At 37.7% G+C, this 18803-nt stretch overlaps 1 protein-coding gene across 2 annotated transcripts; it reads right to left on the reverse strand.

Annotated features, from left to right (window-relative positions):
* Positions 1–612: 612 nt before the first annotated feature.
* On the reverse strand, positions 613–18169 carry LOC307023585 (atrial natriuretic peptide receptor 2-like). 2 transcript variants are annotated; one of them, XM_079656916.1, is made up of 23 exons: positions 17849–18169; positions 17121–17211; positions 16181–16338; positions 15634–15757; positions 14516–14620; positions 13599–13701; positions 11189–11334; positions 10917–10989; positions 10268–10412; positions 9685–9771; positions 9440–9583; positions 8559–8680; positions 8212–8356; positions 7597–7645; positions 7411–7518; positions 7100–7219; positions 6820–6913; positions 6377–6464; positions 6049–6188; positions 5661–5813; positions 4439–4537; positions 2012–2103; positions 613–1235 (listed from the first exon to the last, which is right to left on the reverse strand). In XM_079656916.1, the coding sequence occupies exons 3-23, from the start codon at positions 16327–16329 to the stop codon at positions 1125–1127; spliced, it is 2397 nt and encodes a 798-aa protein (XP_079513042.1). In that variant the 5' UTR covers positions 16330–16338; positions 17121–17211; positions 17849–18169; the 3' UTR covers positions 613–1124. The 2 variants fall into 2 exon arrangements, with proteins under 2 accessions (XP_079513042.1, XP_079513043.1); XM_079656917.1 differs by lacking the exons at positions 13599–13701; positions 14516–14620; positions 15634–15757; ... (1 more) ...; positions 17121–17211; positions 17849–18169 and adding an exon at positions 12403–12927.
* Positions 18170–18803: the final 634 nt, after the last annotated feature.

Here is an 18803-nt window from a genome sequence, read left to right on the forward strand (position 1 = left end):
ACACGGTACAGTAAGAACACCCTAGCTTCTGCAGACTATACATTCTTAATTGACAAAAGTAATACATTAAGGATTTAAATCATAATCTACTAACCTATTCTACATCAACAACAACAAGACTGAATCAAATAAATAAATAAATACAAAAGTGGTTATAAAAAAGACAAAAGCCACTAGATAAATGCACATTTACAAATTGACAGAGGTAAATGTTAAAATATGAATGAATAGATATTTTATTTTTTATAACCCTCTCTTCAGTAACATAAATAAGTTAAAATACATAATATATAATACAACTTTAACATTACCTTAACAGTGTTTCTCTACAGGTCAGAATGTAACCTCTGAGTGTGTGAAGCAGAGCAACCTACACAATTTGACTCCAAAATAGGCTACTCGTACACACATTTTAAGGACAATTTAGGCATTAAAATATATAATGATTTATCTTAGCAGAAAAAAACAAATGTAAACTAATAGCGTTATGGCTCAGTTTTTCTATTTACAAGATGCAACATGTGTAAAACTGGTGCCATAATTGTAATACAAATCAATATTTATTATTTATACCAATGCTTGTCCTGTGCAAAAGGATACCAGTTTGATCTGTGAGGATTCAGATGGAGTTTATTTAAGCAATAAGCTATACAGTTTAATGTATTTATTGTGAGATCTTACATTTCAGGCAGTGAATATCGCCTTTACCTTTAATTTTCAAGTGCCTTAGATTACAAAAATAGAAATAAAGCTAAATATGAGTATAATGATAATGTGCAATTTAAAACAGAAAGCATTTGCCCAACTCTGGCATGATTCTCTGCATAATTATTTTTTTGTGGAGACATTTCTAGTAACTTCTACAAGGTATTATCAGAGGGTTTTTCATCATCACATCTTGTCCCAACAATAGAGTCGTGATAATGACAACACTTTTAAACACTTGATTGGTAACATCTATTGGATTTACAGTACAGTAGGACATTAAATTCATAGTAAACTTTTAGTATCAGTATTTCTGCACATTTAATCTCAATATACTTTACTGGACAATTTAAAATGCACAACACAATGCCTGACCAGTTCATATACAGTTATGATCACATTTTCAGCTTGACCCAGAGCTAGTCACTAACGGAAACAGGGAATCCTGAGGAACCAGAAGTATTGAGCAGTGGATCTGTTAAGTCGTCTCTCTTTGCTTCAAGCCACCAGGTTGTCATGTCTCCTTTTCCCTGTTTGGTCAAGAACAAATAAAAGAGTGTTTGAGAGAAAGAAGAGAGTCATATTGCAAAGCATGTGTGCCTTTGAATTTTAAATAAAGCCATTAGGGTTGAAGGGGGGGGGGGGGAGAGAGCAGCAGCTGGGGCCACTCCTTAACAAGACATCACAAGTGTCAGCCGCCCTGTCCGCTGGGACTGAGAAGAAACCCCTCCCCATAATCACACTGGCACTACCCAGAGAAAGGTCTTAAATTACAGCTGGGGTAGGAGATGGATCATACAAACATTCAATACAGGCACAGAAAATAACAGACACACCCAGTATATTTTCCCTTGGATGGAAGTTTTGAACTTTCCTGTGATCTTTTTTCTCAGACTCACAAATTCCTTGTCTTAATATTTGCAGATGGACATTTGCTTTAAGCTATGATCTGGCAGATAACTTTTCTTCTCTTTTTTAGATTAATGTATTTGTATGCATTGTCCTTGTTCAATAAAGATATCCTAATAGGGAGGCTCTCATCTTGATTATGTCTCTCGCTGCATCTATTAGTCTTTCATAGATTCTACAGCATATACCAAAGAATGAAAGGGCATAAACTTTGATTCACAAAATAATAGAAATACGTGTCTGCATAACACAAACAAATAAAAGGGTTTAAAAGCCACTATACAAATGAAATGTACACATTTGTTTAAATATTGATAAATAGATATTAAATGTTTTATTACCCTGTCTTCAGTAACATATATAAGGAAACATGCATACAGTAACAACACAACTTTACCTTAACATTAAATGTTCCTCTGCAGGTCAGAATGTAACCTCTGAGTGTGTGAAGCAGGTTGGCCGTGGCACCACTCACCTGGATCTTCAGTGCTGTAAACATAATTATAGAGAAATACTCAACATTTTATATTGCATAATATGAACAATGCATGCCTGATATTAATTGTTGCAGGAGTATCTTTTTTATTATCTGTTTGCTTACTTATTTGTAATGTAGCCTGCACAGTTTATAAGCTTCATGCTTTAGTTTTAAAAATCAAAATAATTTGTATTACACTAGATGATCAATAGCCAGTATACGCTTTAATCAAATAAAAAAATGGTGATGGATTTATCTTGTAATATTTACAGTATAGTATATAGCAGTGGTTCTCAACCCAAAGACCCGTTTCGAGTGGGTCGCGGATGTGTGAGTGAAGAAAATAAATTTGACTTTTTTTTTTTTTGGGGGGGAGAAAACTAAAACTTTTATTTTGAAGGCCCAATTTTCTAACGCTGTGCATGCAGTAGGCGTTGGACTGGAAGTACCGGAGACCAGTAGTCACGTAGTGATCATCTTCTCAATAAAACATCTTTGCTGATATTTTTTCGAGTCTTCTGGCCAATCAGAATCAAGATTGTTGCCGGAAGTCCCCACAGAGAATAACTTTGTGGTGGAACTATACATCCATGGGTACAACTTCAGATACAAATGAACAAATAATGAAATATGACCCCCGGTTTGATGATTGACAGGTCACAGAACATTGGGGGCTATCTACCCTTACCCACAATTGAAAGTAATTCACACAGACTATCTCCTCTTTGCTCTTCTTTCTGTGAGGAGCAGCAAGCTGTCAGAACTAAGTGAAAAACAAACAATGGCATAAAATATTATTAATATGTCGGGTAGTAATAGATTTATTTATTTTCTTCTCAGAGTGTACCAGAATGCGTAGTTTATGTTAGTATTTCAAAAAATCTCCTGGGGGACAATCCCCCCAGACCCCCTTCTGGGGTTGGGTTTTCAGCATGTGTGCCTTTTTATAAAGTTCAGCTTTGATTCCATCATCTCATAAACCTTTTTTAAAAGCATACTTTAGTTCTGTGAAGAAATATATGCACTGTACTTCACTTTAATTAATATTGTATGCTGAAAAGCGTATATTACAGCACAGTCCCGAGGCCTGACCAGTTGAGAACCACTGGTATATATGGTATATATACTGGTATATTGTCACATCCATACAGATGTCCTACAATTCAGTTTGCCTTGTATCTGTAGTTAACTGTTGGGGAATAATTTCCCTTGCATGTCATCTTTCGCCCTCTGACGCAGATGCCCAGCCTTGAGCAGCCGTTATCTCCCTTAAGGACGGGCTGCCCTAGCATTTTATTGTTGTTACCAGTTTATGACCGGGCAACTCTCGGTTAGAGATAGTTATTGTTATGGGACACCTGGAAAACATCCTTCTCGGGGTGTAGATGACCCCGAGCCATAAGCGATAACAAATGTGATTCAGTGTCCCTCAGCTGTTTAGTCTATCTATTGAAGAATTTTGATTATTACACCCTGACCTAGTTAAAACGTTGAACTACAGAAGGGTTCTTCAGAATTGATTGTGGGATCTCCACCGTGGGGTCAAACCGTGGCCTGTGAAATGTCTCCAAATAAACCGTCAGTGTTTGCCATCAAAGCTCCAGCTCTCCTCGTGTCTCTCTGATTCCAGACTCCAATTGCTTCAGAAGTTTCCCTCAAGACATACTTACAAAAATGTATTTCTGTTCTAATTGGCATTTACATTATAGATCCAATAACAACGAAGTATAAGATCTCTAAGGCCCTTCTGTAATTATGTTAGACAAACAGCAAAGAACAAGTATGTAATTTGCACACTTTGCAACACACATTATTATCTATTTTTCACATGGTGACTTAAAAGCATATTTGTAGAATGGGCAAGCAAAAGTACTGTAGCGGTGCACAAACCTCAGCTCATTAAAACATTTCCTAATGAAGCCTTTTAGGTCAAAGTTTATCCCGTATTTAAGGTTTTATAAGCGTTTGTTTCTTCACTTTTGAGCATACAGTCGTTTAGTGTATTTCTATTAACCCAATAGTCTAGAGTGGAGCATTAGCACACTGTGATACTTCCATGTTGTAACTCCTCTCTGCTGTACATGTGAGCAAACACAGACACAATCTCTTTGGCATGAGAGCAGCAGCGGCCAAAGGCTATTTCTGAACTGCCATTGAAGCCAGTTACAACAACACTGCAGAGACACATTTGAATAAATGCTGGACAATGTAAGAAAAAGCACACAGAAGTCATGTAGATGTTCAGATGATGAAGAAAAAAATACTGAAATTGATTTGATGTTCATGTGACACATGGTTCCACTTTGAGACATTCATTGGGTCAAAGTCGGTGTATCTAATAAATACCTTCACTTGTTGATTCCATGCGGGACGCAGTGTTGACAGTGTCCCCAAACAGGCAGTAGCGAGGCATTTTGGTGCCAACCACACCGGCCACAACAGGTCCTGGGAGATTTAAACAGCAGTGAATACTACTGTAGTCGAATACTATTGTCTAAACACTACAACTGAATAAGGACAATGCAGGGGCCCTTAGTCTTAGGGCAATAACAAGTAAGTTTATTTTATATTACTTTATTGTTAAAGTTACATTGTTATCTCTTTTACTTAAAACAAATTTGTTGCAAAAAATGTATTGTGAACATAAACAACATGCTTAAAAGCTAGAGCCAAGATAACTTAAAGTGTCCTATTAACACTTTAAACATAAAACGATTCAAGAAAAATGATTGAAGTATCAGTGGTGACTCGTCATTAGGGGCACAGCCCCACCTACTGTCAGCAGAAAACAATTAAAATAATAATTCCAAAAATATGTATGAAATATATGTTAAAATATATTTTAAGATCATGTTTAGTCGTCTGATTCGTCTCTACATTGCTGTTTTAGTCTGTGTTCTTGTAATTAGTGTCTACAGTGTGCCTATTGAGCCGTGTTGAGGCATGTGGGGCATGCCCCGATCTAGCCCATCTCTCTCGCTGTAGAAATGAATGGGTACTGTGAAAACTACACTGTGCATGCTCAGAGTCTTTTTGTATTCAATGTGTGCTGCAAAAAAATAATTACAAGTGGGGCAAAGCGCTCGCAACCCCACCAAAACGTCATCTCATAATTCAGAGCTGATTGGCTGTAAGTACGTCTGCCGCGAAAAGTGTAGTTGTGAAGAGGAGACTATAGAGAGAGCAGCGTATAGCCATTCAAATCAGTAATTAACGGAAAGAAAATTAATGAAGTTGACCATCTACTTCAGCTTTGGTAGGTTCATTTTATGTCATATCTTTTGTGATCTTGATTTTGATCTTCTGTGTTTTGCCTAAAGGCTATTGCTCTGCTGGATCGATTGATATTGTGACCTCGGTGATGAGTCTTTATATTTGCAGTCTATGTTTTTTTTTAATGCTGAAGCATTAAAGTTGTTGTTATTGTTAAGTATTGCTTTGTGATGGTGCCCTTTACTCCATGTATTAAGGTGCATTACAATATGACATCCCCACGCTGTGTACGTAAATATATGCACTGACAGACTCTGGAAAAAGCAGGTGGATAAAGGTGAGACATCATCAGTACCTGAGTGGATGCCGGCGCGTATCTGCAGCTGTGTGTTGGGTTTGTGAGGGATCTTGAAAGTGTGGCAGACACTGACCAGATCAAGAGCCATGCTGGCTATCTCTCCGGCATGATTGATGCCATTTTGTTGAGGGACCCCAGAGACCACCATGTCTGGAAGACGAGTCAGAGACAAAACAGGAAGAGTTAGAGTGAGATGCATTAAAGAAATATATCAAAACAGACATTTGACAGTGACACAGTAACTTGGTTTTTGCTTTTAAATAATCAATTTTAGTTGTGACTCTCCATCTCAACACATTTATCTTTATCTTCTATTTGAATAGTGGTGCTTTAAAAAGATGTATCACTTTTTGTTAGCAGTTCTAAATCTGTTTATCTTCCTTACATGCATCGCCTATTGTCTCCACTTTGTAGACGTCGTAATTGTCAATAATGTCATCAAAGCTGGTGTAGAGCTGGTTGAGGAAGTCCACGACTTGGTGGGGAGTGCTGGCACCAGACAGCTGAGTGAAGCCCACAATGTCACTGTAACAGGGAGAAATACAGTGTTAGTCAGTTCTAGTTTTACATTTCAAAACACTTGCATGTAACATTCAAAGAGGGAGAAAATCTATCTAAATGTATCCCTGGTAATAAAACAAGTTATACTCCAGACACTTTACAATCAAACAAATGGCCATTAATAAATGTAAGTCGGTGTTAAGAACACAAACCTGAAGTAGACGGTAGCGTTGGAGTAGCTCTGAGCCTCTGACGTTCGACCCTGACGAAGGTCATCAGCCACTGGTTTTGGTAACATACCTACAAGGGTTAGCAATTTATTTCATTGCTTAAAAAAATGATGTCTCCAATATATTATTTGGGGAAATGGATAGGAATAATGGAGTTGCTTCTTCTGCACCACTAGATGGCAGCGAACACATTTGAATGTGTAATTCTTGGTGACTTTTTATATGATGCACAACAGCATACTCATATTGTCAAAATGTAATGTTTATCACCCAAAAATCCAGCCTTTTGTGTGCTATATATGGCAGTTTTAGCTCTGCAATGTCCCCAAGACAAATCCTGAATAGCTTTATCTAGCATGAGTTTTCTAGGTAATAATTATTAGCGCAATGTAACTCTTTCACTCCACACCGTTATCCTGACTCACTGTATAACAGCCTGTCCGTCTTCTGTTTCTCTTGAAGAAGGTCCTGTGTTCTCTCAGCAACTATAGCCTCCAGATGTTTGCTGTACTTCTCCATCTGCAGTTAAACAAACTCTGTGTCTGAAACTCAAAACCATACACGGCAAAAAGTAACTGCTGTTTTGGAGAATGAATCCAAGTTATATCACATTATATTTGTGCTATTTATGGTTATTTAATGAATTATATGTGGCTTTATGCCTATTTGTTGTGCATTATTGTACCATATGCCAGTGGGTATTACCAGGTTCATCATCATGTCCACAGGGCTGACTTTGTGTGGGTTCATTTTGTCAAGATTCTTCTTCACTTGCTCAAACGTGGGCCTCGTGGTGACATTATGATTCCAGCACTTCTTGATAAGCTGTTCAAGTGTTCCAGAGAATATATCAACAACCATTGCCTTAAATGTTTAAACAGTCATGGTTTCGACACATAATAACATAATATAACACTTCCTAGTTTTTGTGTGAGCCAATTCAATTCACACTAACAAGAGTGTAACTAGCCACATTCTCTCCATACATAGTTTCAAAATCTGCACGTATGTCAGACCTCACAGTAGTCTTCTTGACTGGGACAGTCAGTATCTGCTTTCCCTGCTTTGACTTCAGGCAGAGGGGGGCGCCATGCGATATCCACGCTCACTCCCTCAGCCTTGTGCTGTGGAGAGGACTGCTGGTTACAAAAGATCAAAAGGAAGTGAAGGTTGTAATCTACAAAGAGGGCTGTCATACTCACTGAAATTAGGTCAGAGCGAGTTGCAATCTCAACCAGAATAATGGAGTAGCTGAGGAGAGGAGGAAAAAGTAGAGATTGCTTTCATCTAATTTTCAAATGTGGTTAAGATTCAAAATTCAACACTTTTCATAGACATAAAAAAGCCTGTCTACTATTGACCATCTTTGATTTAGCTGAAATGTTCTTGTGCAAAACAATTAAAGGTGGGGTAGGTAATTTTGGAGAAACCAGCTCGAGTGCCCTGGAATTTGAAAATACACAGCCGGAACAAATCTGCCACTTCCTTACAGAGCCCCTCCTCCAACACACACAAACACGCACATGACCAATGAGGGCACGAGATAAGTTTGTGCACAGATGGAAGGCTGACAGGCAGGTAGGCCATCCAGTTATTTTAGCCGGGCCGGCTAAAATGATTGGTCGTGCTTTTTACAGTACTACAGCTTCCACAGATGACATTTTTTAATGGATTCTTTGTCAAAGCACTTAAGATATTCATTGCTATCGGGATGTTAAGAGCATTCCATGGAATATAACAAAAAGTGTATCTCGAGCCGGTTTCTCAAACTTACCTACCCCACCTTTAACTGCTTAAACGGTGACCCTTGAACATACCTGTAGACATCGGCTGCTACCGTCATGTTGGAGCTGCTTCCCAGCACGACCTCTGGGGCACAGTATAAATGATTTACATTCCCACAATTAAAGCCATTACTGGTGGCCTCAAAGTCCTCCCGTCTGAAGACTGTGAGCCCGTAATCTGAGGACAAACACAGAAAAATACGGTGAAGTAGGAGGTTTTCTTTCACTTTTCCAGAATAACAAAATTGCTTATTTCTTTAAAAGGAGATTTATTTTTGTTTCCTAGTGTTAATTAAACTGCATCAAGTGGCTTATTACAGATTTGTGGTCACTGATAACACAGTATAATAAAATGCTTTGACGCTGAGGGATTTTGTCACCTGAGATTTTGCACACCCAGCGGTCGTCAATTACACAGTTTCTGGAATGAAGTCTCCCATGAAACATCTTGTGCTGGTGGAGGTAAGACATCCCGCGGGCGATATCAGTGGCAAATGACAGCCTACATGGGGGAAAACTCTTAGAAGTTGCTGTTCTTGTGTTTTTCACATGTCTTTTCAATCAATGTTGCATTTCAGGGCATATAATAAATAACAGTGAGTGAGGCCAATCCCACAACACAAGAACACAGTATACAACTGCTGTTGTATGTCAAGTAGCTTGCATTGTATTATGGGATAAGGAATTTTAGTCTGCAAGGAAGTTATTCCTAATTTAATAAGGAATAAGGGCAACATCTGAAATACTGAATATACTGAAATACTAAAGTATACAAAATATTTGAAATATGTTTCTTTCAATTCAAATGACAAGCTGCAACTCTTTTCGAAAAGCTGGAATCATGAAATGTTTTTTTCATTAAAAATGCTGAATGGTTATAAAAATAGTTGTTGATGGTTCCGTTCATTTATAAGAAATCATCCTATTTCATTCGTTCTTTGTTTATTTCTTTCAACAGAAGCTGTCAATTGAATGTAGTGTGTTCATCCCACAACTAATACTTCAGGGATTGAAATTTGAAAATGGTTAATGTGTTTTTTTGTTTTTTAATGAAAATTAAGTGGAAATCTATAGGTTACTTACGTACCCCAGTTCTCATACTTATAGGGTGGGTGGATTCCCTGACGCTGACGTCAAGATCACCAGCCAATCAGGGATGGCGTAATGAGATTGATGCTTCTGTTTGCTCCGCAATGGGGCGCATCCCATAGTGAGACATCGAACGGAGTGTTATGAATGAGAACAGTGCTTATTTTCTCACCTGAAGCCCCAGTTGATGGGGATGTCTTCATTCAGCAGGACATCGGACAGACTTCCTTTGGGGCAGTACTCTGTGATGATGCTGACGTAGGGAACTTCGATAGAACCACCAATGAACTTGCATAGATTCGGGTGGTCCAGCAGCCTAGCCAATATGAAATAATCATTAGCTGCGGGGTATGGGGAGGCTTCCTCATGTCTGTAAGGGAATATTTGTGTTCTTCTCTGCTGCAGTGTTTCCCTCACCTCACTTCTTTCACCTCCTTCCTGATGGTTTTACAGAGCGTAAAATGTTTATTTTGGATGTGCTTCACTGCCACTGTCCTCCCATCACTGCAAGACAGTTCAAATTATGAAGTAAAGGATGCATTATTTCAAGGACCGATTAGTATCTACCTTCCTTAGACCTGTAATTCATTTCAGTCGATTCAAGGAAGTAAACGGACACTTCAGATACTAGAGCTTCATGTACTTTCTATGTATATTGTACTCATTATTTTTACTGATTTACATATCACTATTGCACTACTTGCCACTTTTTCTCCCCCATTAAAACAAATTAATTATCTGTTTTACAACCTCTAACTTTGTCTCTGTGCAACTGTATTATAGAATTTCCCCATTGGGGATCGATATAGTGTTATACATTTTAAACTAGCTATTAAATGTTAAGCTTGAACTGAAATGCAACCATTTTTAAGTGATCCAAAGAGTTAAAAAGCATCTAAAATTAATAGAATTTTTCTTCTTTTTTTAAATTATTATTATTTTGGATTAATATTTCTGGTAATTTATATAGATAGACTCATAAATAAATTATATTTCTCACTAGAGGCCTGGCTGGATGAAGTCTTGTCTGAAGGAGGTGTTGACTCCGGTGCACACGGTCACCTCTGTAGTTTGACTGATGGTGGAGTTGCTCCTGATGCGCTGCAGACTCATGGTGCTGCCAAGGCCCAGGAGCCCCATGCGACCTGCACACAGGAGGCAGGTATAAACTCAGGGTCAGTTTACTGTTCATTTACAGTTTAAATATAAAAGCAGCAAAGGAGCATAATGATGAAATATGCTTTTATTGGTGGGTAAATAACTTCTAAGTCTGACCCACTCTTACTTGAATGACTGCATTTTGAGATTGTTGTCATTGTCATATGCACAATGAATACAATGTAGTTTATGAAAATAAAACTCTTATAAGTCCCAGGCTCCTCCAAAAGTTCAACACACAATACACATGAAGCATAAAATAAATATTAAATAGTGCAATAAAAAATAAAGTGCAAGAGAATGGTGACATGGACACATGGAAACAGACAATAGCAACACATACATACAGTATATACATGATATTCTTGTTGCTTTAAAGTCAAACAAAAGTTATCCATATAGATACATTTACAGTAAGTCCTAAAAGAAAGTGAACATCTAAAGCTTTCTGTATGAGTAAACCGAAACAGATTCAGCATGAGACAAGTTACCAAATATTATGCTCTTGTAACTGATGATCCAGCTTTCATCCCACAGCATCCTCTGCTTCTGATACTGGATCCACTGCAAGGTAGAGATTAAAACAAACATCAGCTGTGTGTGTGTGTGTGTGTGTGTGTGTGTGTGTGTGTGTGTGTGTGTGTGTGTGTGTGTGTGTGTGTGTGTGTGTGTGTGTGTGTGTGTGTGTGTGTGTGTGTGTGTGTGTGTGTGTGTGTGTGTGTGTGTGTGTGTGTGTGTGTGTGTGTGTGTGTGAGAGACTGACCACCATGGTTAGGATGAAGCCGCTGCTGAAGAGAGCGACAGGCAGCCCAATGGCCACCTTGATGGCGATGGACATGGGGCAGATGCCACAGTCTGCAGGACAGTTCAGACAGTTCTCCTCCACCTCGCAGACATCGTCCCCGCAAACTGAAACATGAATTTTATACGTGAGGTTTCCATTTACATAATTGAATGGCAGAAGAACAAATTGATTGTTTACTTTACTAGCAAAAGTAGCAAAAATATTGCAAGTACAAAAGTCAAAATGTTTTGAAAGCACAAATCTACTCATTATACAGAATCACAACAGAATACTTTAAATTATATTATTGGTTTGTAAATATTGATTAATTAATTTGTACTTCCAAATGTTGCAGCTGGTAAAAATAGAAATCAATGTAACTTATTTATATTATGCTGGGTAGCAGAGGTGGAAGTAAGTCCTACATGGGCAAGTCATGAGCAAGTCTCAAGTCTTGACCTACAAGTATCAAGCAAGTCCCAAGTCAATGTGGTGAGAGTCAAGCAAATCAAGTCAAGTCATTGTTCAGGTCAAGCAAGTCAAGTCATGTCATACGAAATTCTGATGAAAAAGCCCAGTTTCCGCATTTAAATCAGTTAAAAGATAGTGGTTATGAAAATGGATTCAACCCACACATTACATACACAGTTAATCATTTGAAATCTAATTTAGACCATGACAATCATATTAGATTCATATTAACCCTAGAACTGCAGACAATATAGCTAGAACTCAATCAAAAAGTCTGTTCAAAAAGGCATGCCATTACACATATTTAATTTAAATTTCTGTTAACACTAGAACAGCCAACAGCATCAGCACCAAATAGATATCATTTTCAAATCATTTAATTTGTTCCTCTTCATAATTTCCTTATAAACTAAGTAGGACAATTTAAAACTCACTTAATTGGGTTAATTTAGAAATTGCTTCAGTTTATCATCATAACACATCAAAATAAATCAAGGAATGATGCACTTCTACAAACAAAAACAACATCATTAAAACATTTAAACAAACTACTAAAAGTAGATGAACTACATTATTCAAAAGTTTACAGTAACTTCTGATAATAACACAGGGGAAATAAACGAGGCATCTCTTTCCCTCTCTCTCTCTCTCCCTCTGCTGACAGCCCGTCAGTATCAGGGTTAGTCAAAATGAATCCCTTGGCGGTTCTAGTGTTCATTTACCCCGTTTTGTCTTCTCTTTGCAATGCTTAATCGATTTTAAACCAAGTCTAACGTAGCTTAAACTTAACGTTAGCTTTCTAGCTAACACAACACATGCACGCATCTTTCTCTGTGGTTTTTTTTGTAGTGACGAATGAAGTTGGATGTTGTGGCGGTCTTGTCACTGATCTTTATGCTACAGACCCTGCATACCGCTGTTCTCTTCTTATTAGCGTCATTGACAAAATAATCCTTGAATCCAAACTTCACTATTTTTGGAGTAAAGCTAGCCGCTGCCATGTTAACTGAGACTCCTGCCTTCTAGTGGGTTGCCAGGTTTGCGCGCATGGTGCTATAATCACGTTTTTCGAAAAAACTAAACGTAATATCTCTCTACAAAAACAAAAGCAAATATTTTTATTTTAAACAGTCAAGTACTTTCAAGTCATCTATCTCAAGTTTAAGTCAAGTCTCAAGTCATGAATACCAAGTCAAAGTCAAGTCAAGTCTTTTATCAATGTTAGTCAAGCAAGTCTCAAGTCAAAAAATATGCAACTCGAGTCAAGTCATGCGACTCGAGTCCCAACTACCTCTGCTGGGTAGTTTGAATTCTCTTTTAAAACATCTCATAGTAGTTTTTTTTTACAGCAACGTCCCACGCGAGTTGACATTTAGGCTACCTCAATGTTTCTGCACAAGTTCATGAGAGTGTGCTGTTACTGCCTTTGTCTGGTTAAAAAGATAACTTATGTAAGTAATTAAGTCTGCAGTGCTCAATTATCAACACTGCAAATGCAGTGTTTCTCAAACTTTTTCATACCAAGGACCACTTAACCAATAAAAAAACACTCGCGGACCACCTAACTCCACAAATGTCAAAAAACACATCGTTTTTCTAGAACAGATTACAAATCGCCTGAAAATGGTACAAACGTGGCAAAATGTTTGATGGAGGTGTTGCACTGGGCTATGTCATGCAATCGAAAGTGAAACTTAACCTTGCTCCATTGCGGAGATATTCCCACGAGAGTGCGGAAAACTTAAATGTATTTATTTATTTCCATTAAGAAATGTTACCAATATACTCACGGACCACTAGGGGGCGCTCGCGGACCATACTTTGAGAAGCACGTAGCATTGAGTTATACCAAGGCCACAGCCCAGGCATTATTTAGAACATACTGTAGGAATCAAGATATCCGCAAATAGAAACTGACCTTGAGCACTGACAACAAGCACTTTGGACTCCAGCGCTGCGTGCATCTCTCCAATTTTGACATGAGCAATGACTGAGGTGACTCCCACGTGAATCAACACCACCTTTTTGGAAAAACACCATAAAAGAAATGATACTGTGGAAGAATGATGTCATACTGTAATTATATTAGTTACTCTCAGTCAATAATATAAATCACATTATTGTTTTATTAGTAACTGAAACAACAAAATTATGTTTGGCCGTACTTTAGTTAATTAAATACAATGCATGACAAACAGTTCTGTGTACTCATCAGGCCATTTATGGTTATTATAGTTTAAACCAAATACAAAGAAAACAAACCAACAGCTAACCATCAGACTTTATTTTATAAAGCTGTCTGATCCAAACGATCTGGAACCAATAAGCGCTGTGCATGAGTCAATCATTAAAATAATTATTTGTCCTTATACGTCTTTTTAGCATTGTATAGAATCTGCTGTCAAATTGTTACCACACCAACAAAATTGTATTAAACATTCAATGTCTTTTTTTAATTGGTTTTCTTTACTTTTACAGTAATTTGACATGTCGCATCGCAAAGTTGTCTAGCAGACAAGTACTTACATCCTGGTGCCGGGTTGCATCATGACAAACCGGCATAACAGAGGTCAGGCTTCACAGATCAGGCGTCACTTTGATCAAAAGTATGTCTCTCATGTTTTGGAAAGTACAATTTTAATTCCCGTACTAACAGAACAGTTAAAGTTGAACTTCTGCCTTTTGACAAACTTAGGATTTCTTGGGACATGTGTGTCTTTGTGTATAAATAAACTAGAATTAAATATTTGCAGGGATACAGGGTTGAAAGAAATACTACAAACATATTAAGACTTTACCCATTGTTTTGAAGAGTTTTGTTTTGTGTTAGCTTACCTTTGAATTCCAGTATTTCTGGGACATTTTGCCTGCTTGGGAGACAGTGTGAGTCACGATTTTACCATCGTCAGGGATCCACGGGCCACAGATGCCTCCTTCTTTCTGCGAAGAGATGATAGAGTTTCAGATTCAGGAGGTTCAAAACATGCCCTTTAGACACTTAATTGTTGTGTAAGTAGGTGCTGATCTTTGGATAAATGTTAGAAGGGTTCAGCTTTGTGTTAACCCACAGAGATCACTAGAATAACTTTTAGAAGAAACTTTTAATAAAATTGAAAAACAATTATTTTATAAATTTGCTCTGTTGAGCTTAAAACTATATTTCAGAATTCTAACTAAAGTCATATTTTGTATTTTAAGGGACTAAGTTTATGAAAATATCAAATCTTAAAATAAACGTTTAGAAAGAGTGTAAATAAAAGGCACAACAATTCTGTGACAATTCCCTTCAGTGTAATGGTATAGCCAAATTTGAATTTAGATTTTCATTTTTCGAATGAGGTTATGTTCGAGATATTGTAATGCACTTTGGTAACTGTGGTTACTTAAAGGAAAATTGATAATTAAAGTTTCAAAGGTTTGAAAATGAAATTGTTAAAAGCATAAAAATAATCCGATAATGTTTAACTTTAGACATTTTGCAATACAACAGACTTTTAAGGAATACATGTATATTTAATATGGATAACAACAGCCCTACGGAGGCCCTGAGAGGCAAGTAAGAAATACAAAATCTATTCTCAATTGTTTTCTCTTTTGTTTTTATTAACTGAAAACAGGTGCGAAAGAAAGTTTTAGGAAATGATTCTTTGAGTGCATGTCGTTTGTCATTTTTGCCACAAGAGGGTCGAGTGCACATGTGCCGAAAAGTACCAAAAGCTTTCATGTTTTCTTCCAAAAAAGTTTTAATTTCATAATTGATCTGACGTTTTAACACAAAATTAATGTAGCTTGTGTGTAGATAGCAAACAGCAGTGAGGTAGTGATGCACTTCAGCCTCTTGTGGACAAAAAGAGTATCACATAAATATTGATCCAGAAAAAAAATCATGTTTTATCCCCTGCCAAAAAATGTTTGTCCTGGTAAAACATTTTGTTCACCTTCTATGTACCTACCATAAGACCAAGAGGACAGGAGTGAATGTTGGCGTGATAAACGCAGCAGTTCATGTCATTGGCGTTGTTCCAGTTTGCCGGGCACTCGTGTTCATGACAGAACCTCTTAGCCTCTGACGCATTGCTAGAAGACAACATGGGTAGGTAAACAAAAAGATTAATTAACACAAATCCCCGGGGTTGCTTTATACAATGGGAGCGCAAACAAAAATCTGCAGCTCCCTATGCGTTTCTTAGAGCTTAAACATGAAGATGAGGGGCGCTTTAATGAAGATAGTTTAATTACAGATGCTCAACACTGAGGAATAGGGATATCAAGTGTTTTATCTGATGTATGCTCCTTTGTGTGTGTGTGTGTGTGTGTGTGTGTGTGTGTGTGTGTGTGTGTGTGTGTGTGTGTGTGTGTGTGTGTGTGTGTGTGTGTGTGTGTGTGTGTGTGTGTGTGTGTGTGTGTGTGTGTGTGTGTGTGTGTGTGTGTGTGTGTGTGTGCGTGTATTCTGGGTATGGCAGCAGTTTAGGATGCCAGGTGTTTATGTAGCGTACTCACCTGAACTGGAAAATCTTGTTCCTGACTGCGTACTCGTAGAAAGAATCTGGGGCCGTCACTGTGTACGAGACATTGAACTCTTCGCCGTTGGATATTTTCTCTGGAGGACGCTGCACCCAGGCCATTTCCAGACCTGTGACAACACACATGCTCGTCACCTGCACATACACATTCAAACAGAGTACATACTGTGTGCTGTGTTTGCAGATAATTCTCTTGAGCCCTACCTACTATAGTCACTGTAATCAATTCTGTAAATGCAGTAAATGTTACTGTCTCCATTATTTTTAGCCACTGCAGGAAAAGCTATCTGTATAGTAATTTATATAATAACCATGCCCATATGCATTGTAAGCACACTTATAAATGCATATGTTAAAATCTGCTAATAGCACTGTATACTTATCCTGTATAAAACTTTATAATAAGTCATAACATATTAGGAAGCATTTTATTATGAATTATAAGGTCAAGAATCATATTCTTTTATGATTGTTGCAGACTAACACTTTTTTTTACAGGGACCATAGTGCAATATAAATACCATAGTTATAATACATTATAATATTTCATATTATGCATCATTATCACTGTATTATAGTGTTCTTGTTAACAACATATCATGAAATCTAAAATGTCTGTGAATGTCAGCAATTCTGATTCTTGACCTTAAAAATCCTATTAAATGCTTTACATTGTGTTATATTATAACTTTGTGGAACTGTTATAAAACATTATGAAGATTTTTGAATGTTTACAACAATAATAATACAGTGCTATAAGCAGATTATAATAAAATGCGAATAGACATGGCCGTTTAAGAACATAACCAACATCTAATTGTACAATAAATACTCACATAAAATCAACAACAGCAACTACAAATCAAATGCAATGAAAAACTCAAACAAACAGACAAATTAAATCATTAAAAACGTACCACCACAGCTAATCATGTTGTAATCATTTGGACCGTTGAGCGGCCAACAATCGTACTCTGTGTTGTCCAAATCATGCCAGCAATTTATTCCCTGCAGACAAAGACAGGAGGCTTTTTTATTTAAAAGCATTTGTTGAGTATGTAAACACATTTCAAAAGCCTAATGTGTGTAAAGTATTTTATCAGCATGTAAACAAATTAGATACACAACTCAACTCATTAAAGCATGTGAACTTTTAGCCAAAGTGATAAAAGAGAACAAATGGAACAGCAGCTGACATTCACTTCACTAGAAAAATAACTATGGTGAATACAGCCTAGTAAAATAACAGTATTTCCTTTTTTCGAGATTACAGTATGATTTATAATCAAGAAAATCAGTCCCACAAGAAGCTGACGTGTAACCAAGCAATACACAGAAACGCCACAAACCCATGACCACATGCCTGCAGCAACAAGTGTTTCTGACAACACAACAAAAGCAAGGGGGGAACCTCAGCTATAAATGAAAATGGGAAAATCGCACACTTGGTTTACACCGTAGTTTATATTCCTTTCTCTGTGTAAATACAAACATTTTTATCACTCCTGCCCTCATTTCACATCATTGTGCTGTCCATTAACAGTTAACCCTTAAACATCTGTGGCAATATGTCCACATTTTCTTCTCTGCAATTGAATCTGTTGTAGTGTATTAATTAGTAAACCTCTACTATGTGAGAACTTACCAGCAGGAAACACAGGTAAAAGGATGTGGCTGTCCGTAGAGCCATGAGAACGTTTGCTGTTGTGGCTTGACCCACTCTGAACTGACTGACCGAATGAATGACCAACTGGGTGCTTGGGTGCTTGGGTGCTTGTGTGTGTGTGTGTGTGTGTGTGTGTGTGTGTGTGTGTGTGTGTGTGTGTGTGTGTGTGTGTGTGTGTGTGTGTGTGTGTGTGTGTGTGTGTGTGTGCGTGTGTGTGTGTGTGTGTGTGTGTGTGTGTGTGTGTGTGTGTGTGTGTGTGTGTGTGTGTGTGTGTGTGTGTGTGTGTGTGTGTAGCGTCATTATAAGTATCAGCTTATGTACCCTTTTTTCCCCGAGTCCCACCCTCTGCCTTGTCCCTAATTGTCCAATCAGCAAAGGAGGCTCTACAATCACAGTTTGATCATGTCCTTTTCAGAAGGTGCTTCAGCTCACCTTCACCATCCAATAGGTCAGAATCGTTCAGAGTTCACTGCTGCACCCGAACTCACCACCAGGGTGTTGTTTGACGTTGTAACACATCTATCTTGTTTCAAATTAGTGTTATTTACCAAGTGAAAGTGTTTTTTTTGTATTAGCTTGACTGTTAACTAGAACATTCAACCCTGGTAGACATGATTGTAGGCCATTAAAGGGACAGTTCAACTCTAATGATGTTTTCCTGTTTTGCTATTTCTAAATCTAGACTGTTTAAGTGTGAGCTACGAAGTTAGAAATATCGTGTGTATGGATATCTGCCTTCTCTACAATATAATGGAAGGAGATGGCACTTAATACCGCAAAGATTTTTTGACAAAACTCAACACCAATGTCTGTTTCAAAGACTGTGAGCAGTTTCAAGTATTCTTTCCATGGTATCACTGTGCACTCGAAAGCGACTCATAGAGAAGAAGCTCTTGCTTGTGACAGTCTGAGACGTGTCAAACTCCTTGCAGCC

This window comes from Notothenia rossii, assembly GCF_949606895.1.
Source record: "Notothenia rossii genome assembly, chromosome: 1".
Classification (NCBI taxonomy): Eukaryota; Metazoa; Chordata; class Actinopteri; order Perciformes; family Nototheniidae; genus Notothenia; species Notothenia rossii.

What these genes read in the sequence shown, in the direction of transcription:
- LOC307023585 (XM_079656916.1), bottom strand. Translation starts at nt 16,329, where the DNA reads ATGTGTGTTGTCACAGGTCTGGAAATGGCCTGGGTGCAGCGTCCTCCA. An exon ending in CCCATCAACTGGGGCTTCAG is followed by an intron (nt 8,681 to 9,439) that starts GTGAGAAAATAA and finishes TCCCCCATGTAG; the next exon opens with GCTGTCATTTGCCACTGATA. An exon ending in TGGACATGATGATGAACCTG is followed by an intron (nt 6,914 to 7,099) that starts GTAATACCCACT and finishes GTTTAACTGCAG; the next exon opens with ATGGAGAAGTACAGCAAACA.